At 38.1% G+C, this 18,836-nt stretch overlaps 1 protein-coding gene across 3 annotated transcripts in view; it reads right to left on the bottom strand.

Moving 5' to 3' along the window:
• Positions 1–352: 352 nt before the first annotated feature.
• LOC124544875 (calmodulin-like) overlaps positions 353–18,836 on the bottom strand; it is a 209,968-nt gene continuing 191,484 nt past the window's right edge. For all 3 annotated transcript variants that reach the window (XM_047123592.1, XM_047123593.1, XM_047123594.1), the window contains 4 exons: positions 17,937–18,046; positions 15,047–15,137; positions 13,815–13,871; positions 353–1,497 (listed from right to left, as the gene is read on the bottom strand). In XM_047123592.1, the coding sequence (XP_046979548.1) occupies positions 1,409–1,497; positions 13,815–13,871; positions 15,047–15,137; positions 17,937–18,046 (347 nt within the window). In that variant the 3' untranslated portion in view covers positions 353–1,408. The remainder of the gene's footprint in view (positions 1,498–13,814; positions 13,872–15,046; positions 15,138–17,936; positions 18,047–18,836) is intronic.

The following is an 18,836-nucleotide window of genomic DNA, read 5'->3' as shown; positions in this document are numbered from 1 at the left end:
TGTCTTAACTGGAAATCCAAACGCCATTGACTTGTAAGAGCTGACATCAAATTGAATTGAAATAACACCTAGTGCTTTTTTATAGACCTTGTTGAACAATATAACACTATTATCTATTGTAAGGAATCCATTAAAAGAAAAATTCAATCTTTTACTAGACGTGTGCATTTGAATTTTGAAGACTTGATTTAAAATCATATATTCATATACATATTGTGTACTAAGATTCACATATTGGCACATCTAATTTATTGTGCTGTAGTCCATTAGTCCATTCAGATGAAAGGTTACAACTATTATTAAAACTGGAGTAATAAAATCCCATAGTTTGTTGTAAAATAAAACTGCAGAGTCTCTTTTGATAATATATTTTTATTTTTAGTCACAATTTCAGACCATACATATGTTTTGCAAATAACAGCCACAAGTACCCTCTCTTTTAAAAGAGCAAATAATTTATGTGTCATGCAGCCAGGTGATAGTCAAAAACTTCCTTTAATTACAGACAGGATATGTAAATTGAAATGCAGAAACTGCTTTAATCATTACTGTTTAAACTTTGGTCATATACCTCTTCAGACATAATTATATGTTGAATGTGAACAACATTAATAAATAACTGATCAACTGCACTACAGGCAGTAAAGCTATATACACAAAATTTATCTGCTACAGTGAAAATTGATGATAGAAGAGTTAACATCTGACATAACAGCTCCAAGAAGATCAGACTGTCACAGAAGTTATGTAGGATACTGAAATGAAGTGCAGTTACACACTACAGACATTAATTTCTTAAAAAGAAACGTGTCTTCAAACACTTCAATACTTTAATATGAATACTGCAGATCATTAATATTAGCTGATTGATTTTTTTTAGAAGAAATTGGGAGAGTGTGCGTAGGGTAGGGGAGATGTACTGCAACTGTTAATACATTTGACAATGTAGATGTGCAGCTCATTTATCACTAATCACGTGTAAAGCCAAAGTTATCTGAGATAGTGTTCTCCTCTTGAATTTGTTGGTGATACTTTCAAAAGTAGTTTCATTGATATGCACACTTTTGGAAGGGTTAGTTTGTAAAATACTATAGAGATGTAGTGAGACAAACATGACATATTTTTTAAGAAATTTATAATGTACTGAGATATATTTTCATATTCCATGTTCATGAGTAATAGATTAAATTAAATGCAGTACACTTAATAATCCACTGAATGACTACATATATTTGAAGTGATATCTTCAATTGTAATCACTTTTGTCATGTTCATGTTTTTATGTTAATTAACCTGTTTCATAGAATAGGTGCACAAAATGTATGAAAGTGTGAAAATTGTTTTAATTTTGTTATTTGAACTGTTTTGTAACATTAGAATTTATTAAGCTGTCATGTCTCCCATTTCTTTAGGGTAGGGGTGAGATCTCTTCCTTTTCTTCATCTTCATCTTCAGCATCATCATCTTCCCCAGGCTCCCCAAGAGCATGAACAAATTCTGCAACAAAAAAGCATCCAATGAATTCAGTTTTTTTCTGTATTACAACATAGGAATTTGAACTACAGTGCTGTTTAGGAACAAATGGAAAATGCTAAAATCACATGATTTTAGTCTATAGCAAAGTGTGCAATAATATGAATCCTGCTGGTAGCTTAAAGCTGCATGGAAGAAAAGGAATCAGATTTGGGGCATTTGTCTTTCCTTGATAATAATCGAGCACACCATATAGCCCAAATCAAAACTGCAAACCTTTAACTTTTGACTGGGTGGCCCTATGTATAAAATGTGCCAGCCACAAATAACATTCTCTTGTACTGTTCCTTTGTTGTTTTACAATTGTGAGCCAGTACCTATTACTGCACTGTTGCTCAGTGAACACAGTAATAAGTTGTGTTGTCTTATGCTCAAGTGAGCAGCAGCAATATAAAATAAACAGTGAGTTAAGCGTCAAGAAATTTTATGATCTGCATAAGAAAATACACCAGATTCAGTGCTAACAGTACAGTCCCACAATGATTCACTTGTCTACCAGAAAATTAGTAATCAAATAAGCATTTTGTTGGAATCTGATGCAACTGCTTTACTTAATGATTCAAGTGGGTCATCACTGTCAGGTAACACTTGTATGTAGTAACAGAATGATACAATGAAATTTTATTTTATCCTAATATAATTAATCTGAGATTAATTTTTATGACTGCAAACTCCAGCATTTTGGGCTGGAATGCAACTATCATATGGGATGCAGGCAGCTATCTGGAGGGTACGGGGAAGGGGAAGGGAGAGTAGCATATGGGTGGGGAGAGAGACGAATACTGTCTGGTGGGGTGTGCAGGGAGGTAAGGGGGGGTGGGGTGGGAGGGGGGGGGGGGGGAGAAAGGAGCAAAAAAGGAGAGGAGCAGGGAAAGACTGGAAGATGTGCTGGCAGAAGGCTGCAAATAAACAGGATCGGAGATGTGAATGGGAAGGAGATAATAGGACAGAGGTGGTGGAAACTGTTGGGTGGAGGGTGTTGGGACAGTATGTTACCATAGTTTGAGGCCAGGATAGTTACGGGATCAGAGAATGTATTGTAAGGATAACTCCCATCTGCACATTCAGAATAGCTGATGGTGGAGGGGAAATGATCTAGATGGCTCGGGTAGTGAAGCAGCCTTTGAAATCAAGTGTGTTATGTTTAGATGCCCATGGTCATTGCCTCTCCATTTAGTACAAAAAAATCAGTAGCACATGATGCCCATGCATCAGTTGCCAGGAGCTAAATGGGGAGACTACACCAGACTGATACTCAGTGCTATTTCTGAGAGATGATAATCATATACTCAGTGGAGCCATGTGTTCAATGTTCTGAGTTCTGCTAAGGCATTCACTCAGATACCCAAAGTGCAGGAAGATATTCCAAAACAGCCATCATGATGCCATTTGGATTATGAAATGCTGCACCATCACAGCAATGATTTATTGACTGTTCTCTGATGACTCCCCAGTTTTTCATGTACTTAGAAGACATTATCTTTTCAGCTACTGAAGAGCAACATCAATAGTACTTAAGTACTAATTTTCCAATATGCTGAACATTTCAATGTGGTAATCAGTCAAACTAAGTGCATTTTCCATGTATCACTGTCACATTCCTATGCCATCTTATTTCTTCAGCAAGGCCATCAGCCTTATCTGAAAAGGTGGAAGCCATCACTCAAACTCACCAGCCAGGGACAATCAAAGAGCTTCGCCACCATCCTTGGAATGTTTAATTTTTGCTTTTGGCATTTACCTCATCTGCCAGAGCTGCAGGAGTCACTTGACTGAATGATATGTGCTCATGGGTCCCAAGACAAAAAGCACCCCCCCCCCCCCGCCCCCCTCCCCCACGTCCTCTGCCCTTCCACACCCATTCAGTGAACACAATAAATGAATTGGGGATGGCTGTTATCACTGGGAAGCAGAGCCTTACTGATGCAGCACTGCTTGCTCATCACCCTGTGCAAGATGCAGCGCCACTTGTTCTGGTGGTGGTTGGCGGTCAGTTTTCCACTGGAGCCCTGTTGCAACATTAAGTTAACAACGTGTGACAACTGCTCGCATTGATTCTTATGACCATGAACTGTTGTTGGCGTGCAAAACAATCTGGTACTTATGTCCTCATTTGCAAGCAAGAGACTTCCTTATATTTATGGACCATAAACCACTTATCTATATATTCCTACAAAACAACAATGAGTGTTTACTATTAGGACTATGGATATTGTTAAAAATATCAGGAATCTGATACATATATGTATATTTAAAAAGTATTATTATCAACCTCCGACATATCAAAAAACGTATTTGTATATCCATGGAAAAAATATTGACGTACCAGCCTATAAAAATATTAGCTGCACAATTAAATATAATGCTAGTTTTAGAGCTGTATATTTAAGTGCTGGTTTATAAATAGATATTTTGTACATCAACAAGCTAGCAGCCTGATTGTCCCCCTCAGAGAAAGAACTAAAAGGAAAATGATGCACATTCACGCCTGGTGATAAACACTTTGCAGACAATGGTAAATGCATGTATGTGGCATAATGAAAGGTGTCCGATGGATCTGTCATTTGGTTTCATCACATTGGATCTGTCTGCAACACTTCATGTCAACTTCCCTGTTTTTACATTTCTGTAAGCACCAGAGATCTAGCAGTTGCAGTGTCAAAATTGCATAGTGAGGTTACATGTTGCAGTTTCTGTAGGTAGTGCTGAGCACCGATTATATCAGCATTTCCCTTCACCTGTCTCCAAACAGAGCAAAGACCAATCTTGTCATTTAGATTTTTCTTCATCATTTTCTGAAGAGTGGGGATCTGAAGAAATTTCTTCACTTTACCCCCCCCCCCCCCCTCCTCCTCCCCCTGTGCAATCAGACTTTTTTTGTGCTATCAGTACTTCCTTCACACAGTCAGAGAAGAAGAACAGACATGATGAAAGTTCAAAAACAAGTAAGACTCCTTTATAATTTGAAAGTAAAATTATGCTCTACTATAATTTCAAAAGAATACTGCCAAATAATTGCCAAAAATTACAAAAAAATATAATATAAAATAAAAATATTGTCAGTAGATATTGCCATTTGAATACTGATATATCAGAGAAAAATTTTTTTTTGGAAAAAATGTCGCTATATCGATATTTTATGAACAGTGCTATTCACTGCACCAGTACATTCAGTCGACATTAATTTCACAATTTACTACCAACATTTGCCATGTGTCTGGATTAAATGATTCTTGTTGGTCCTGGAGCATTTTGTCTGGTCTGGGTTTCAAAAGGATCACCATAAGTGAGCTTGTGCATGCCTTGCTTGTCAACATAGCAAATAAGTGTACCACATATATTTGGCCATAGGCAGTTTTGCTCATGTTGTTGTTGTTGTTGTGGTCTTCAGTCCTGAGGCTGGTTTGATGCAGCTCTCCACGCTACTCTACCCTGTGCAAGCTTCTTCATCTCCCAGTACCTACTGCAACCTACATTCTTCTGAATCTGCTTAGTGTATTCATCTCTTGGTCTCCCTCTACGATTTTTACCCTCCATGCTGCCCTCCAAACTAAACTGGTTATCCCTTGATGCCTCAGAACATGTCCTACCAACCAGTCCCTTCTTCTAGTCAAGTTGTGCCACAAACTTCTCTTCTCCCCAATTCTATTCAATACTTCCTCATTAGTTATGTGATCTACCCATCTAATCTTCAGCATTCTTCTGTAGCACCACATTTCAAAAGCTTCTATTCTCTTCTTGTCCAAACTATTTATTGTCCATGTTTCACTTCCATACATGGCTACACTCCATACAAATACTTTCAGAAACGACTTCCTGACACTTAGCTCTATACTCGATGTTAACAAATTTCTCTTGTTCAGAAACGCTTTCCTTGCCATTGCCAGTCTACATTTTATATCCTCTCTACTTCGACCATCATCAGTTATTTTGCTCCCCAAATAGCAAAACTCCTTTACTAGTTTAAGTGTCTCATTTCGTAATCTAATTCCCTCAACATCATCTGACTTAAGTCGACAACATTCCATTATCCTTGTTTTGCCTTTGTTGATGTTCATCTTATATCCTCTTTTCAAGACACTGTCCATTCCGTTCAACTGCTCTTCCAAGTCCTTTGCTGTCTCTGACAGAATTACATTGTCATCGGCCAACCTCAAAGTTTTTATTTCTTCTCCACTGATTTTAATACCTACTCCGAATTTTTCTTTTGTTTCCTTCACTGCTTGCTCAATATAGAGATTGAATAACATCGGGGAGAGGCTACAACCCTGTCTCACTCCCTTCCCAACCACTGCTTCCCTTTCATGTCACTCGACTCTTATAACTGCCATCTGGTTTATGTACAAATTGTAAATAGCTTTTCGTTCCCTGTATTTTACCCCTGCCACCTTCAGAATTTGGGAGGGAGTATTCCAGTCAACATTGTCAAAAGCTTTCTCTAAGTCTACAAATGCTAGAAACGTAGTTTTGCCTTTCCTTAATCTTTCTTCTAAGATAAGTCGTAAGGTCAGTATTGCCTCACGTGTTCTATCATTTCTACGGAATCCAAACTGATCTTCCCTGAGGTTGGCTTCTACTAGTTTTTCCATTCGTCTGTAAAGAATTCGCGTTAGTATTTTGCAGCCATGACTTATTAAACTGATAGTTTGGTAATTTTCACATCTGTCAACACCTGCTTTTTTTGGGATCGGAATTATTATATTCTTCTTGAAGTCTGAGGGTATTTCACCAGTCTCATACATCTTGCCCACCAGATGGTAAAGTTTTGTCAGGACTGGCTCTCCCAAGGCCGTCAGTAGTTCCAATGGAATGTTGTCTACTCCCGGGGCCTTGTTTCGACTCAGGTCTTTCAGTGCTCTGTTGAACTCTTCACGCAGTATCATATCCCCCATTTCATCTTCATCTACATCCTCTTCCATTTCCATAATATTGTCCTCAAGTACATCGCCCTTGTATAGACCCTATATATACTCCTTCCACCTTTCTGCTTTCCCCTTCTTTGCTTAGAACTGGGTTTCCATCTGAGCTCTTGGTATTCATACAAGTGGTTCTCTTTTCTCCGAAGGTCTCTTTAATTTTCCTGTAGGCAGTATCTATCTTACCCCTAGTGAGATAAGCCTCTACATCCTTACATTTGTCCTCTAGCCATCCCTGCTTAGCCATTTTGCACTTCCTGTCGATCTCATTTCTGGGACGTTTGTATTCCTTTTTGCCTGCTTCATTTACTGCATTTTTATATTTTCTCCTTTCATCAATTAAATTCAATATTTCTTCTGTTACCCAAGGATTTATACTAGCCCTTGTCTTTTTACCTACTTGATCCTCTGCTGCCTTCACTACTTTATCCCTCAAAGTTACCCATTCTTCTTCTACTGTATTTCTTTCCCCCATTCTTGTCAATTGTTCCTTTATGTTCTCCCTGAAACTCTGTACAACCTCTGGTTCTTTCAGTTTATCCAGGTCCCATCTTCTTAAATTCCCACCTTTTTGCAGTTTCTTCAGTTCAGTTCATAACCAACAGATTGTGCTCAGAGTCCACATCTGCCCCTGGAAATGTCTTACAATTTAAAACCTGGTTCCTAAATCTCTGTCTTACCATTATATAATCTGTCTGAAACCTGTCAGTATCTCCAGGCTTCTTCCATGTATACAGTCTTCTTTTATGATTCTGGAACCAAGTGTTAGCTATGATTAAGTTGTGCCCTGTGCAAAATTCTACCAGGCGGCTTCCTCTTTCGTTTCTTACCCCCAATCCATATTCACCTACTACGTTTCCTTCTCTCCCTTTTCCTACTGACGAATTCCAGTCACCCATGACTATTAAATTTTCGTCTCCCTTCACTATCTGAATAATTTCTTTTATTTCATCATACATTTCTTCAATTTCTTCGTCATCTGCAGAGCTAGTAGGCATATAAACTTGCACTACTGTGGTAGGTGTGGGCTTCGTATCTATTTTGGCCACAATAATGCGTTCACTATGCTGTTTGTAGTAGCTTACCCGCATTCCTATTTTCCTATTCATTATTAAACCTATTCCTGCATTACCCCTATTTGATTTTGTGTTTATAACCCTGTATTTGCCTGACCAAAAGTCTTGTTCCTCCTGCCACCGAACTTCACTAATTCCCACTATATCTAACTTTAACCTATCCATTTCCCTTTTCAAATTTTCTAACCTACCTGCCCGATTAAGGGATCTGACATTCCACGCTCCGATCCGTATTACGCCAGTTTTCTTTCTCCTGATATTTACGTCCTCTGGAGTAGTCCCCGCCCGGAGATCCAAATGGGGGACTGTTTTACCTCCGGAATATTTTACCCAAGAAGACACCATCATCATTTAACCATACAGTAAAGCTGCATGCCCTCGGGAAAAATTACGGCCGTAGTTTCCCCTTGCTTTCAGCCGTTCGCAGTACCAGCACAGCAAGGCCGTTTTGGTTAGTGTTACAAGGCCAGATCAGTCAATCATCCAGACTGTTGCCCCTGCAACTACTGAAAAGGCTGCTGCCCCTCTTCAGGAACCACACGTTTGTCTGGCCTCTCAACAGATACCCCTCCGTTGTGGTTGCACCTACGGTACGGCTATCTGTATCACTGAGGCACGCAAGCCTCCCTACCAACAGCAAGGTCCATGGTTCATGGGGGGGTTTTGCTCATCTAGATACATATTTGGTCAGTTCACTGCCACTCTTTGGCGAGCAATGGTATTTGCTGACAATGATAAGCTGCTTCACAAAACTGCTGACCAAAAATGATACCAGTGGCAGACAATGCAACAAAGATACTAGCTGTAGCTTTCATTTTAATTTGGGTTACCTCCTTCAGCTGTCCTCTTGATATACACACATCAAAAAAAGTTTTGCATCACCTCGGTTCCGGGACCTGTATAGAAAATTGGAATAGATACCAAAATAAACATCATTTCTGCCCTTTTTATTGTTCATGAAAACCACACATTGCATATTGTACCACCATACAGCAAGACCTTCAGAGGTGGTGGTCCAGATTGCTGTACACACCAGTACCTCTAATACCAAGTAGCACATCCCCTTGCATTGATGCATGCCTGTATTCGTCATGGTATACTATCCACAAGTTCATCAGGCGCTGTTGGTCCAGATTGTCCCACTCCTCAATAGCGATTTGGTGTAGAACATTCAGAGTGGTTGGTGGGTCATGTCATCCATAAACAGTCCTTTTCAATCCATCCCAGGCAAGTTTGATAGGGTTCGTGTCTGGAGAATATGCTGTCCACTCTCGTCAAGTGATGTCATTATCCTGATGGAAGTCATTCACAAGATTTGCATGATGGGGTTGCGAATTGTCGTCCATGAAGACAAATGCCTCACCAATATGCTGCCGATATAGTTTCACTATCAGTCGGAGGATAGCATTCAGGTATCGTAAAGCTGTTATGGCGCCTTCCATGACCACCAATGGCGTACATCGGCCCCACATGATGCCACCCAAAAACAGCAGGGAACCTCCCCCTTGCTGCACTCACTGGACAGTGTCCTAAGGCACTCAGCCTGACTGGGTTGTCTACGATCACGTCTGCAACGGCTGTCTGGTTGACGGCATATGCAACACTCATTGGTGAAGAGCACATGATGCCAATCCTGAGCATCCCATTTGGCATGTTGTTGGGCCCGTCTGTACCATGCTGCATGGTGTTGTGGCATGTCTTCGACAGTTCCTGTCTCTCTATATCTCCTCCATGTCCGAACAACATCGCTTTGGTTCATTCTGAGATGTCTAGACACTTTCCTTTGTTGAGAGCTCTTCCTGGCTCAAAGTAACAAGGTGGATGTGATTGAACTGCGGTATTGACCATCTAGGCATGACTGGACTACAGTCAGCATGAGCTGTGTACCTCTTCCTTGATGGAATGACTGGAACAGATCGGCTGTCGGACCCCGTCTGTCTAACAGGCGCATCTCATGCATGGTTGTTTGCATCTTTGGGTGAGTTTAGTGACATTGCTGAACAGTCAGAGGGACTGTGTCTGTGATATAATATCCACAGTCAACCTCTATCTTCAGGTGTTCTGGGAACCGGAGTGATGCAAAACTTTTTTTGATGTGTGTAACAAAGGACTGTGGTTGGCAGTTTGAATTGGATTAGTTTGCCAATTAAGTAGGTTTTCCAGTGCTGGATATCATCAGACAGCAAGTTTCCATCCATTTAGCAATGGTATGATTGGGTGATAGTACACTCAAAGCTACTTTGAGGTGCAGTGCAACTCACTGGCATGCTGCACTTCTGATTGTTATACTATGTATGACCTACAAGGACGATTTTGACTCATATGACATATAAGGTTGATTTTGACTCCGTCAGCTGAACTGGTTTATGGTGAACCACTGCACCTGCCTGGTGAATTTGGTGACCTGACTGTCCCCACAACCATCAGGCACCTACTTACGAGATACTGTTGCACGTATGCATGGGCACATCACTCACATGTGCCCTTGACTGGCCCGTAGAAATGGTCCCTTGCTGTTTAGTGCCCAAAAATTTTAAATCCATACATCCAGACATTGCTCTACAGCTATCTCCATCCATCAGGACTTGTAAAGTTGTACAAATTGATCTTATGAACAGTTGTTCCCCAGCCAGAGCCTCAGCCACCATATAATGGCTCATATCAGATATTAAAGAGAAGAGATCAAACACTTGGCCTCGAGTAGCAAGACTAAATTAGTGTGTTTAAACATGCTCAAAATAGCATTTTTTTTCCAGCCCAACTTTTTGTGTCAGCCTGGTACTGGAGCACAGTCATAACCAGGACCTGTCTCCGAAACCACCTCTGACTGACGGACATGCTCTGGTTAGTAGGTCAGTTTTTCCTTGGGGAGGGGGGGGGGGGGGGCAAGGCTGAGGTACTGTCACTGAAAACTAATCACTGTTTCATACAATGTTTAGTGAAATGTTGTGAGATTCCACATTAAATATAGTTAATGGTGCTTGACAAAGGGTAGTTGATGGACAACTGTAGTTTGGTGTTAAGAAATATGCAGTATCTATAGTGGGACTCTGGCCAGTCACAGTTAATGTATTAGTAGCTTACTCGTCAGCTGAAGTAATAATTAACTTGCTGCAAAACAGTGTAGAAATAGTGTTTGTAACATATTTTGAAAATTATTCTCTTGAGATAGGAAATGCAATTACTCATGAATTCTGCTTAATTATACTGAAATTGAGCACATAAGGACAGCTGTCCTCATAACCTTCAGAGAAGCTTGTTCTACAGAACTGCTGTGGGTTTATTCTTCATCGTCAGTCTCTGGATCTGCTATCCTTCTTGGTCATACTTAATAGTGGGAAATGGTGAGCAATTCACATTCAGTTGACCAGTTCCTGGTCTGGGTACACCTAATAGATTGAGGTATTCCTGAAAGGAAGCAGCTGACATGGACATTCATTACAGGTAAGTGGATGTTGCACAGGCAGTTGTGACATGAGCATCATGACAACATGTAAAAATTAAAGCTATTATTTACCCAGTTTATCATGTATCCATTTGAGTCTTCATGTCATCTGTGAAGACTACATGTCCTGATGGAATGATGAAGATATCTTGAAGTGAATGATGAAATGCTATAACGTTTGGGTTCTCGAATCCATACAGTTCCTTAGTCACTTTGTAACACCTATGTCAATTAGAAGTAAGTTTATACTATGTAGCTGAGTATCTGTGATTATGAAGTGTTTGTTCCTTGTTACTTAAGGTCATTGATTTGTGGCAGGAAATTTAAAGTTTGTGATATATGTATGGAAAAAGCTAAATGATGTTTAAAATAATGAAATTTTATAATATATGTATGTTTATAAAGAAAACATTGTATGTTGGAAGCTGGTTCATGTTTAGGACACTTACATTGTATAACGTAAAAGATGTAGGGAAGTCTCTCCGCAACAGAAGTGGCTTGGAGCGATGTAAAAGGTGATTTTGGTAGTCAAACTGGGCGGCTCCTTGGTGCGACTGGCACACAGTCAGTGGCTAATCATTGCACGGTACACACTTGCCTTGGATGTGGATTTGGCAATAAGGAATGGCTCTAACATGTAAAAAATCCATCACCAAGAAGAAATTGTAAAGAGAATTCAAACATTAAGAGCCGTGAGTACAGTTAGTCACCACGTTGCTTGCCACCACTACTTCGCCACTGCTCCACCAACTTCATACACACAGATATGTGTTAGAGCATGGACCAGTTAATGCCCCTCCATGTCCAACTTTAGTTTGTTGTTTTCTGAAGTAACATCTCAATACTGAGTCATGTAATGTTAGTGATTATAACTGTTATTATTATGAGTGGTGTACAATCTATCTTTCTATGATTGCTGGTTTGTGCATTAATGGTGACTACTGCTACCCACAGCTTAGATTGCCCTGTATTCGTTTGTATCCAGAGTGCTATTCAAAGGGAGTCTTAATGAAAGTCATTACAAGAAGCAATATTCAGTTGCCTTGAACATAAAATTTCAAATTAATGTGCCTAATTGGGCTGGCGACCATTCGATTTTTCTTTCGTATTTGAACTTTACTACTTTTCATTATCCCCAAAGTAAAAGCCTGGCTAGTTTTTCTATTAATTACAATATATTCAAAATTTCTGTATGATACCCTTTTATCCATTAGACAAACAAGCGGTCAAAATTAAAAATCCTGCCAGAGGGTAGCATTGGTTTGTGTCACAGCAGATGAGTGTTATAACTTCGATTATGGATCAGGTGATACCAGTCCACAAGGGATCACTTGTTCCTACTGGAGGAATGTATGCAGCATTTTTATGGAGATATTTCCTTGTAGATATCTTTTTTGATCTTGTAAAGGTCTAGGATACCTCTTGGAGGCATCTTGGACATGTCCAGCAATGTTGTTCCTGAGGTTGACCACCCATTCTTATGTGATCCTTCCTGTAATGTTGCTATTCCAGACAATGAGCTTGTAAACATGAGAATCAACCTTCAGGAGTGTCCTGAGTGTTATCATTTTTACTATCATCATTAAAAGCATAACTTTCATTATTAAGAGCCCAGTTCAAGCTCGCTCATTTGCAGACAACTTTGTGAAATGTTGCTCCTCCACCCAATAACAGCTGTAATTAACTACCAGAAGTTGCAGCACTACTTGGTGCACATCAGTTACAGGTTTGATTTCCACAGCTCTAGGAACATTTATAATCCTAAAATAGTCAGGAGGATATTGCTTCTAAAGTGAATGATTTGTTGAGGTGACTGGGGCTTATATTTGACAGCAAAATCCCTTGGTCATGAAAGTGGAGGAATGAGAAATTTAGATCTCCCAAGGCACTTAGCATCATTAAATACGTAAACCACAGAAATCTGCCCAGATAATGCAGTATACTATCCTCCTCCATCTACAACTATGAAATATGATAGTGCTCCACCTGGTGCCAGAAAATATGGAACATTCATAAAAATATGAGTTATAGATACACAGCTGTGGAGGAGTGGCTAAACAATTGTAATAGCTGTCATCTTCTAGATGCAACGAGGTGTTATTCTCAGGAATGAAGATGGCAGAGTGTATTATTTAATGAGAAAATGGAAAAAAAACGAAGTGTAGGTGCTTTGGAGAAAACTGTTGTGTCATTAGGTTGTTACTGACCCTTGCACATTGATGTATATTGGAGAAACAGTATTATATATCCTGATGTTGTTGAGATGAGAGAGACATGTCCTTGAACACATATTTAATTTCATTTGTTTTTCACTTATCCAGGAGTGGTCACACATTGTTTGTAGAAAAGGGCATAATCATTATGAACAAAATTTGAAATGTCACAAAGTTTTCACCTTATTACACATACACATGCATGCCTGACCCTCCCCTCCCCCTCTATCACACATACATATATTTAATGAATCATGAATCCTATTGATAAACGGAACCATTGGAAAAATACAGTAATCCAACAATGCAAGGACAAGGCTTCTTGTATAACACAAAGTCCTTGTAATGATATGCAGCAAGAGAGCCACAGGTTGCAGTAAAGCATGTGTGTTGTTTGCAGGTTATTGCTGTTAAACTGTGAGGAGGTAAATCATAATTTATGTGTTGTGTCTTAAGTTTTTCTGTATAGACAGTGATGTCATTTACAAAACCTATCATCATTGCCAAGAGTGAGAAACTATTGCATCCTCAATTCATTGCCCTGTCAGAACAAAATTAATTTTGGATCATATGGAAATTAAAATGCACATTTATTTCTGTTTGTTAATTGGAAAACAGATCTTATACTCACCATAAAAGTCAATGCGGCCATCCCCATCAACATCCACTTCTTTTATCATGTCTTCAACTATAAAAAGAAATAAAAAAAGTAGTAACATTTGCAGGATTAAACATAAAACAGATTTTTAACTTATTTGTTGCAGGGAATACTTATGTATGTACAGCACCATGGCTGTATGTGGAGAAATGCAACTGAAGAGCAATGCATGGAACACTTTAGAAGCGTAGGGAATAGCTTGAGGACCTCCACAGTGTTTTGATTACAACAAACCATTCAACTAGAGGAGATATGCAAACAATTTTTGTTTGGCCAGTCAAAGCAATATATTTTGGTTCTACATCCGTTTTGGTAATCTGCGCACTAATTTGGCATCAATAATTCAACACTGCAAGCAAAGCTGTCTGAACATGTAAAACACCTGAATGAATCATTGATAAATTCACATTAGAAAAATATGACATTATTCTTTTATCTTCTTATCATTTTGTCAAATGAGATATTGGTATTTTATGTTTGTAATAATTTTGTCTCATCCCATTTTTCTTTATTTCACTTAATCCCCATATGCAACAAATGTGTATTAGCAACCATTATTGTTGGGTCCCACTGTGTGCTGTTTGCAGTTAATTTTCTTAGACTATTACTAGCTTACCTCTTAGTTTAAACATATATTTTTTATTTGCTGTGAAATATCTGGCAATTCTCTGAAGTTTTGCTTCTCATAACAGAAAAGAGAACTAAACAATTTAATGTTTCATTCTCGGATACTGATTCTTGAAATTATTTTTTTGTGTGTAATTATTGTGGACAGAACTGTCACTGTAATTACATTCTTTATGGTTGTGAGAATCATCCATGGTGTACTGTGATGGTCTGAATTTTAAATATACTTCTTTCCATATGTTCTTTTCCTGTTTTGTGGATAACTTTCCCCTTGAATATATTTCATTAAGAAAATTTATAACAAAATATTGCTTGCTTCAAAGCTTATTTTTCAGTAATATCAGTTCATTTGCTTAACTTCATCAACTTCTTTCTCAGCTTAATCCTGGGTGAGAAGGAACTTGAATTACCACGTAAAATTTATGTTATCTACCTGAAGGATCAAAAACAACCAATTTCTTAACCAGCAGAAAATAATAAAAAACACAATTCAAGAAGCAAAGATTTTTCTGACAGAATTTTAACCTACAAGAAAAATAATTAGATTTCATGGTTTATATTAATGTATACCAACTTACTTTCTTCTTCAGAGAGGTCTTCTCCAAGACACTGAAGGACAGCTCGCAGATCTGATGCACTTATGTAGCCTCTGTTGTGCTTATCAAATACCTGAAAGTTGAATCACAATGATATTTTCATATTATGTGCAAAATCTGTATTGATCTAAAACAATGAACAAACATAGAACTTATAGAACAAATCTTTCACTAATTAGCAGAATGTATGCTGTGTTGAAGTTTCATGGTAGAGTAGTTCAAAACTTTTTACTACACCATGACTCAGTCTGGCCCACTGCCTTTCATGTGAACTTCCTCATAATAACTGAGGTACGATGGGTATTTGAGAGTTACATATTATAAAGGATAGAATGAGGATCGATACTAGTGCCCACTCTCCACATTTTTGCCTCAGTGTAAACAAACTCACATCCAGACAGTAAAATTGAAGTTGGCTGGGAAATCCATAAGCCAATTACGAAACTTAAGTGCTAAGTTCTTTCTCTTTGCCACAGATGGACATCCTACCATTATTAAAGGTACCATAACTGTTCAACATGGATGACTGATCAGTGGATGCAATTCTGTTTTGGATTTTTGATCATGTTGACACTGAAGTGAGGAGTGAAAACCAGCACTATACCTCTCAAATAGCAGCAAGAGGTTGGTGAACACAGCACTCCCAAATCAATAATCCCACATGAAATCACACTGTGGGATAGTGTGGAGAGGATTGGAATTTTACAAAGAACAGTGACGTACTTTTTAGTGACCAGGAACCAAGCCATCATTCTCCTTCCCTCACTGCTAAGTTCTGACAGTAAAAACCACTGGAATTTGGAACAAATCACATGATCATTGGGATTGTAATGTACGACATCAATCTTGACATTGGAGGTAAGTCATTAACAGTATGTGAGTAAGAATAATTCAACTTGTTATTTATGTGTGAACTTGTTCTGATTATTGTATTAGCACCTGTGGTAGGATGACAAGTGTAAACAATACATGGCTGTGTTGCATGCATGTAAAGTGAATTGATGTGTTTTTGTTCTTTTTAATTTAAGTGAGAGAAGATAGTCAGGGCTAGGAACCACTCTATGTGCACTAAGTGGTGGTGCATCTTCAGTATCTCTTACTATGAACAGATTACAATCAACAATGTTTTCCATCTTTGTTTCATATTTAATTAATTGATTTATACATTATGCTTTATAGACATCAAAATGAAACAAAATCTTCAGGAATGTGGAACATGTTAATCAATATATTTTTGCAGAAAAGCTATTATAACATGATTTTATACAATGCACTTAATGTGAACTTGTACAGAAGCAAACAAATGCATATGTGTAACTGCCTCTATTTTTAAGTCACTCATATAATAGAAAAGACAAGTTTTGGCCTACCATCACTGTAAAAATTTCATCATAGATATGGTGTCTATATTGGAGAAAGCTCGAAAATAATCCAACCAATATTTTGATTTGCAAAGGTGGTGAGAAAGTAGGATGGGGAAGAATGTATGGGACAGAGATGCCAAACCCTACCAGCATCCTAATTGTATCTCACATTTCACAGAGTTATTTCTTGTGGCTATCTTAAAATATGGAGGAGAGTGGCAGTTGATGGAAATTTGCAACAGCTTTGGAACTGATGTCTCACATGTGACAGACAGAGTTAAGGAAAAATGTTTGTTAAATAAGACAGGAAGTGTGCAAAAATTGACTGCAAACTGTTATGTTGATAGTGCTGACTATGCAAAAACAGGTTTGGATGACAAAAGTTGATGAGACAACAAAAAGACCAATTACATCCATTATGTACTATGTTGTGAGAATTGCAACTGTTAATTAGAATGAAAAATAAAAAAAAGTTCTGTGTCATTCACATTCATCAGAAAAGAGGACAATAAAGCAAACAAAGTAAATGAAACATCAGACATACACGTATAAGATAGTTGTAAAACAGAGTAACATAGTAAAAAATAATATTTTGGAACAACTGTTTTGATTTTGTGAGAATTATTGGGAGAATATAGCATCAAAGGAGTTAAAAAAGATAACAGAGTGATGGTGCATCACTCTCAAGAGCCTATAAATAAGCAAGGAGAGGCAGTTCTTAACATCTCAACCTATACAGCAGGTAATTTGGATCCAAAGACATGGAGGTGAATGTTAAGAATAAAATTAAGATAAATTATTTACTTGTAATTAACAAAGGTGAAGTAGTAACCAGCTTGATGTTTAACAGATCAGGACTTACTCACCACCGAGTGAGAAACAAAAGGAGGAATTCATCCATGTTATGAAACTGTCTGTATGTTCAAACAAGAGGATGATTGTTACGCAGTTACAAAATAAGAACTTTACCACAGTATTCCCTCTACGAGCAGCAAAATTGTTCAAAATTATTCAAGGAATGGTTTGATTTTAGAAGTTATAAAAGCCTGTTGTAAATGATTTACACATGTGAAATGTGAAGAGAATAAGAATAGCATCAGTATTATAAAAAGAGATGAATCTCATGATACACACTATTAGTCATTCAAAAATGATAGAAAGTAAATAATTTAGGAGTAAAGGACATGGACACACACACACACACACACACACACACACACACACACACACACACACACACACACACACACACACACACACACAAAACCACAATGTGCTGGCTGAATAGTGAATATTTATTCACTATCAGCTGTACTGATTTTGTATGTGTGTGTAAGGTTGTAACCAAAGTTAGGGACTTTCTCCATCTCATTTGTTCACCTATTGATGACTCAACACCTCCACTATTTGGTGAGTTGTTACTTGTACTCCTGAATTATTTACTTTCTGCCAGAACCTTCCATACCATATTTAACAATGGTAGAAAATTGTTCTTACAGAAATCTTACCCTAAATGCATCACGGAGTTCCTTCTCTTCTTGGTCTGCAGTTCTTTCAGCTGTAGCACCCATGTTAGAGACAATTTCAACGAACTCTTCAAAGCTGACGTTACCGTCACCTGTTGAAGCAAAAGATTTCATTTCACAAGTAGCTGTACATACTTAACACAATAAATGATGCCGAAACTCTTCACCTGTCAGTCCTGCATCCTTAAACTACCAAACTTAGATTGTTACAGTGTTTTCCAGTATGTTATGAAAAATGAATGTTTGTTGTAAATAGAATACTATACATATGTTTTAATATTAATAGATATATGTTGCATATATCAAATCATATCACAGGTATATACACAAGTGCTTGATGTGGACATCCATTTGTGTGAGACATCAGCAGTGGAAAAAAGACCGTTCTGTATTTTACCTGGAACATTATTAGTATGTTATGTTACAAGTCAGACTATTTCATAACATTAACATTGTAGGAAAAGACAAATTACTACTTACTATAAAGAAACATACTACATTGCAGACAGATACAATTAAAAGACACTTATTGGAAGCTTTAGGCCACTGTCTTCATCAGTAAAAGAGTGAGACACAATAATCACTCGTACACACAAGCAAGCACACCTCCTACACACATGACCAGTATCTTGGGGCGGGATGCCAGTGTTTGTATGAGTGTGTGTGTGCACGCCTCTCTCTTTTATTGATGAAGGCAGTAACCAAAAGTTTTACTTAAGTGCCTTTTGATTGTGCTTTTCTGAAACTTATGTATCTTCCTTATGGTAAGTAGCAATCAGTTTTTTGCTACATTGTTGATATTCCTGTCTTGAGTTTCCAGTGTTTCATTTCACAACTTTCCTACTGTAGATTGAAGCATGAATGTTGTGGTAACAGTTTCAC

Source organism: Schistocerca americana, chromosome 8 (genome assembly GCF_021461395.2).
Source record: "Schistocerca americana isolate TAMUIC-IGC-003095 chromosome 8, iqSchAmer2.1, whole genome shotgun sequence".
Lineage (NCBI taxonomy): Eukaryota > Metazoa > Arthropoda > Insecta > Orthoptera > Acrididae > Schistocerca > Schistocerca americana.
The sequence above is the reverse complement of the archived record's forward strand: the minus strand, read 5'-3'. Positions and strand labels throughout refer to the sequence as shown.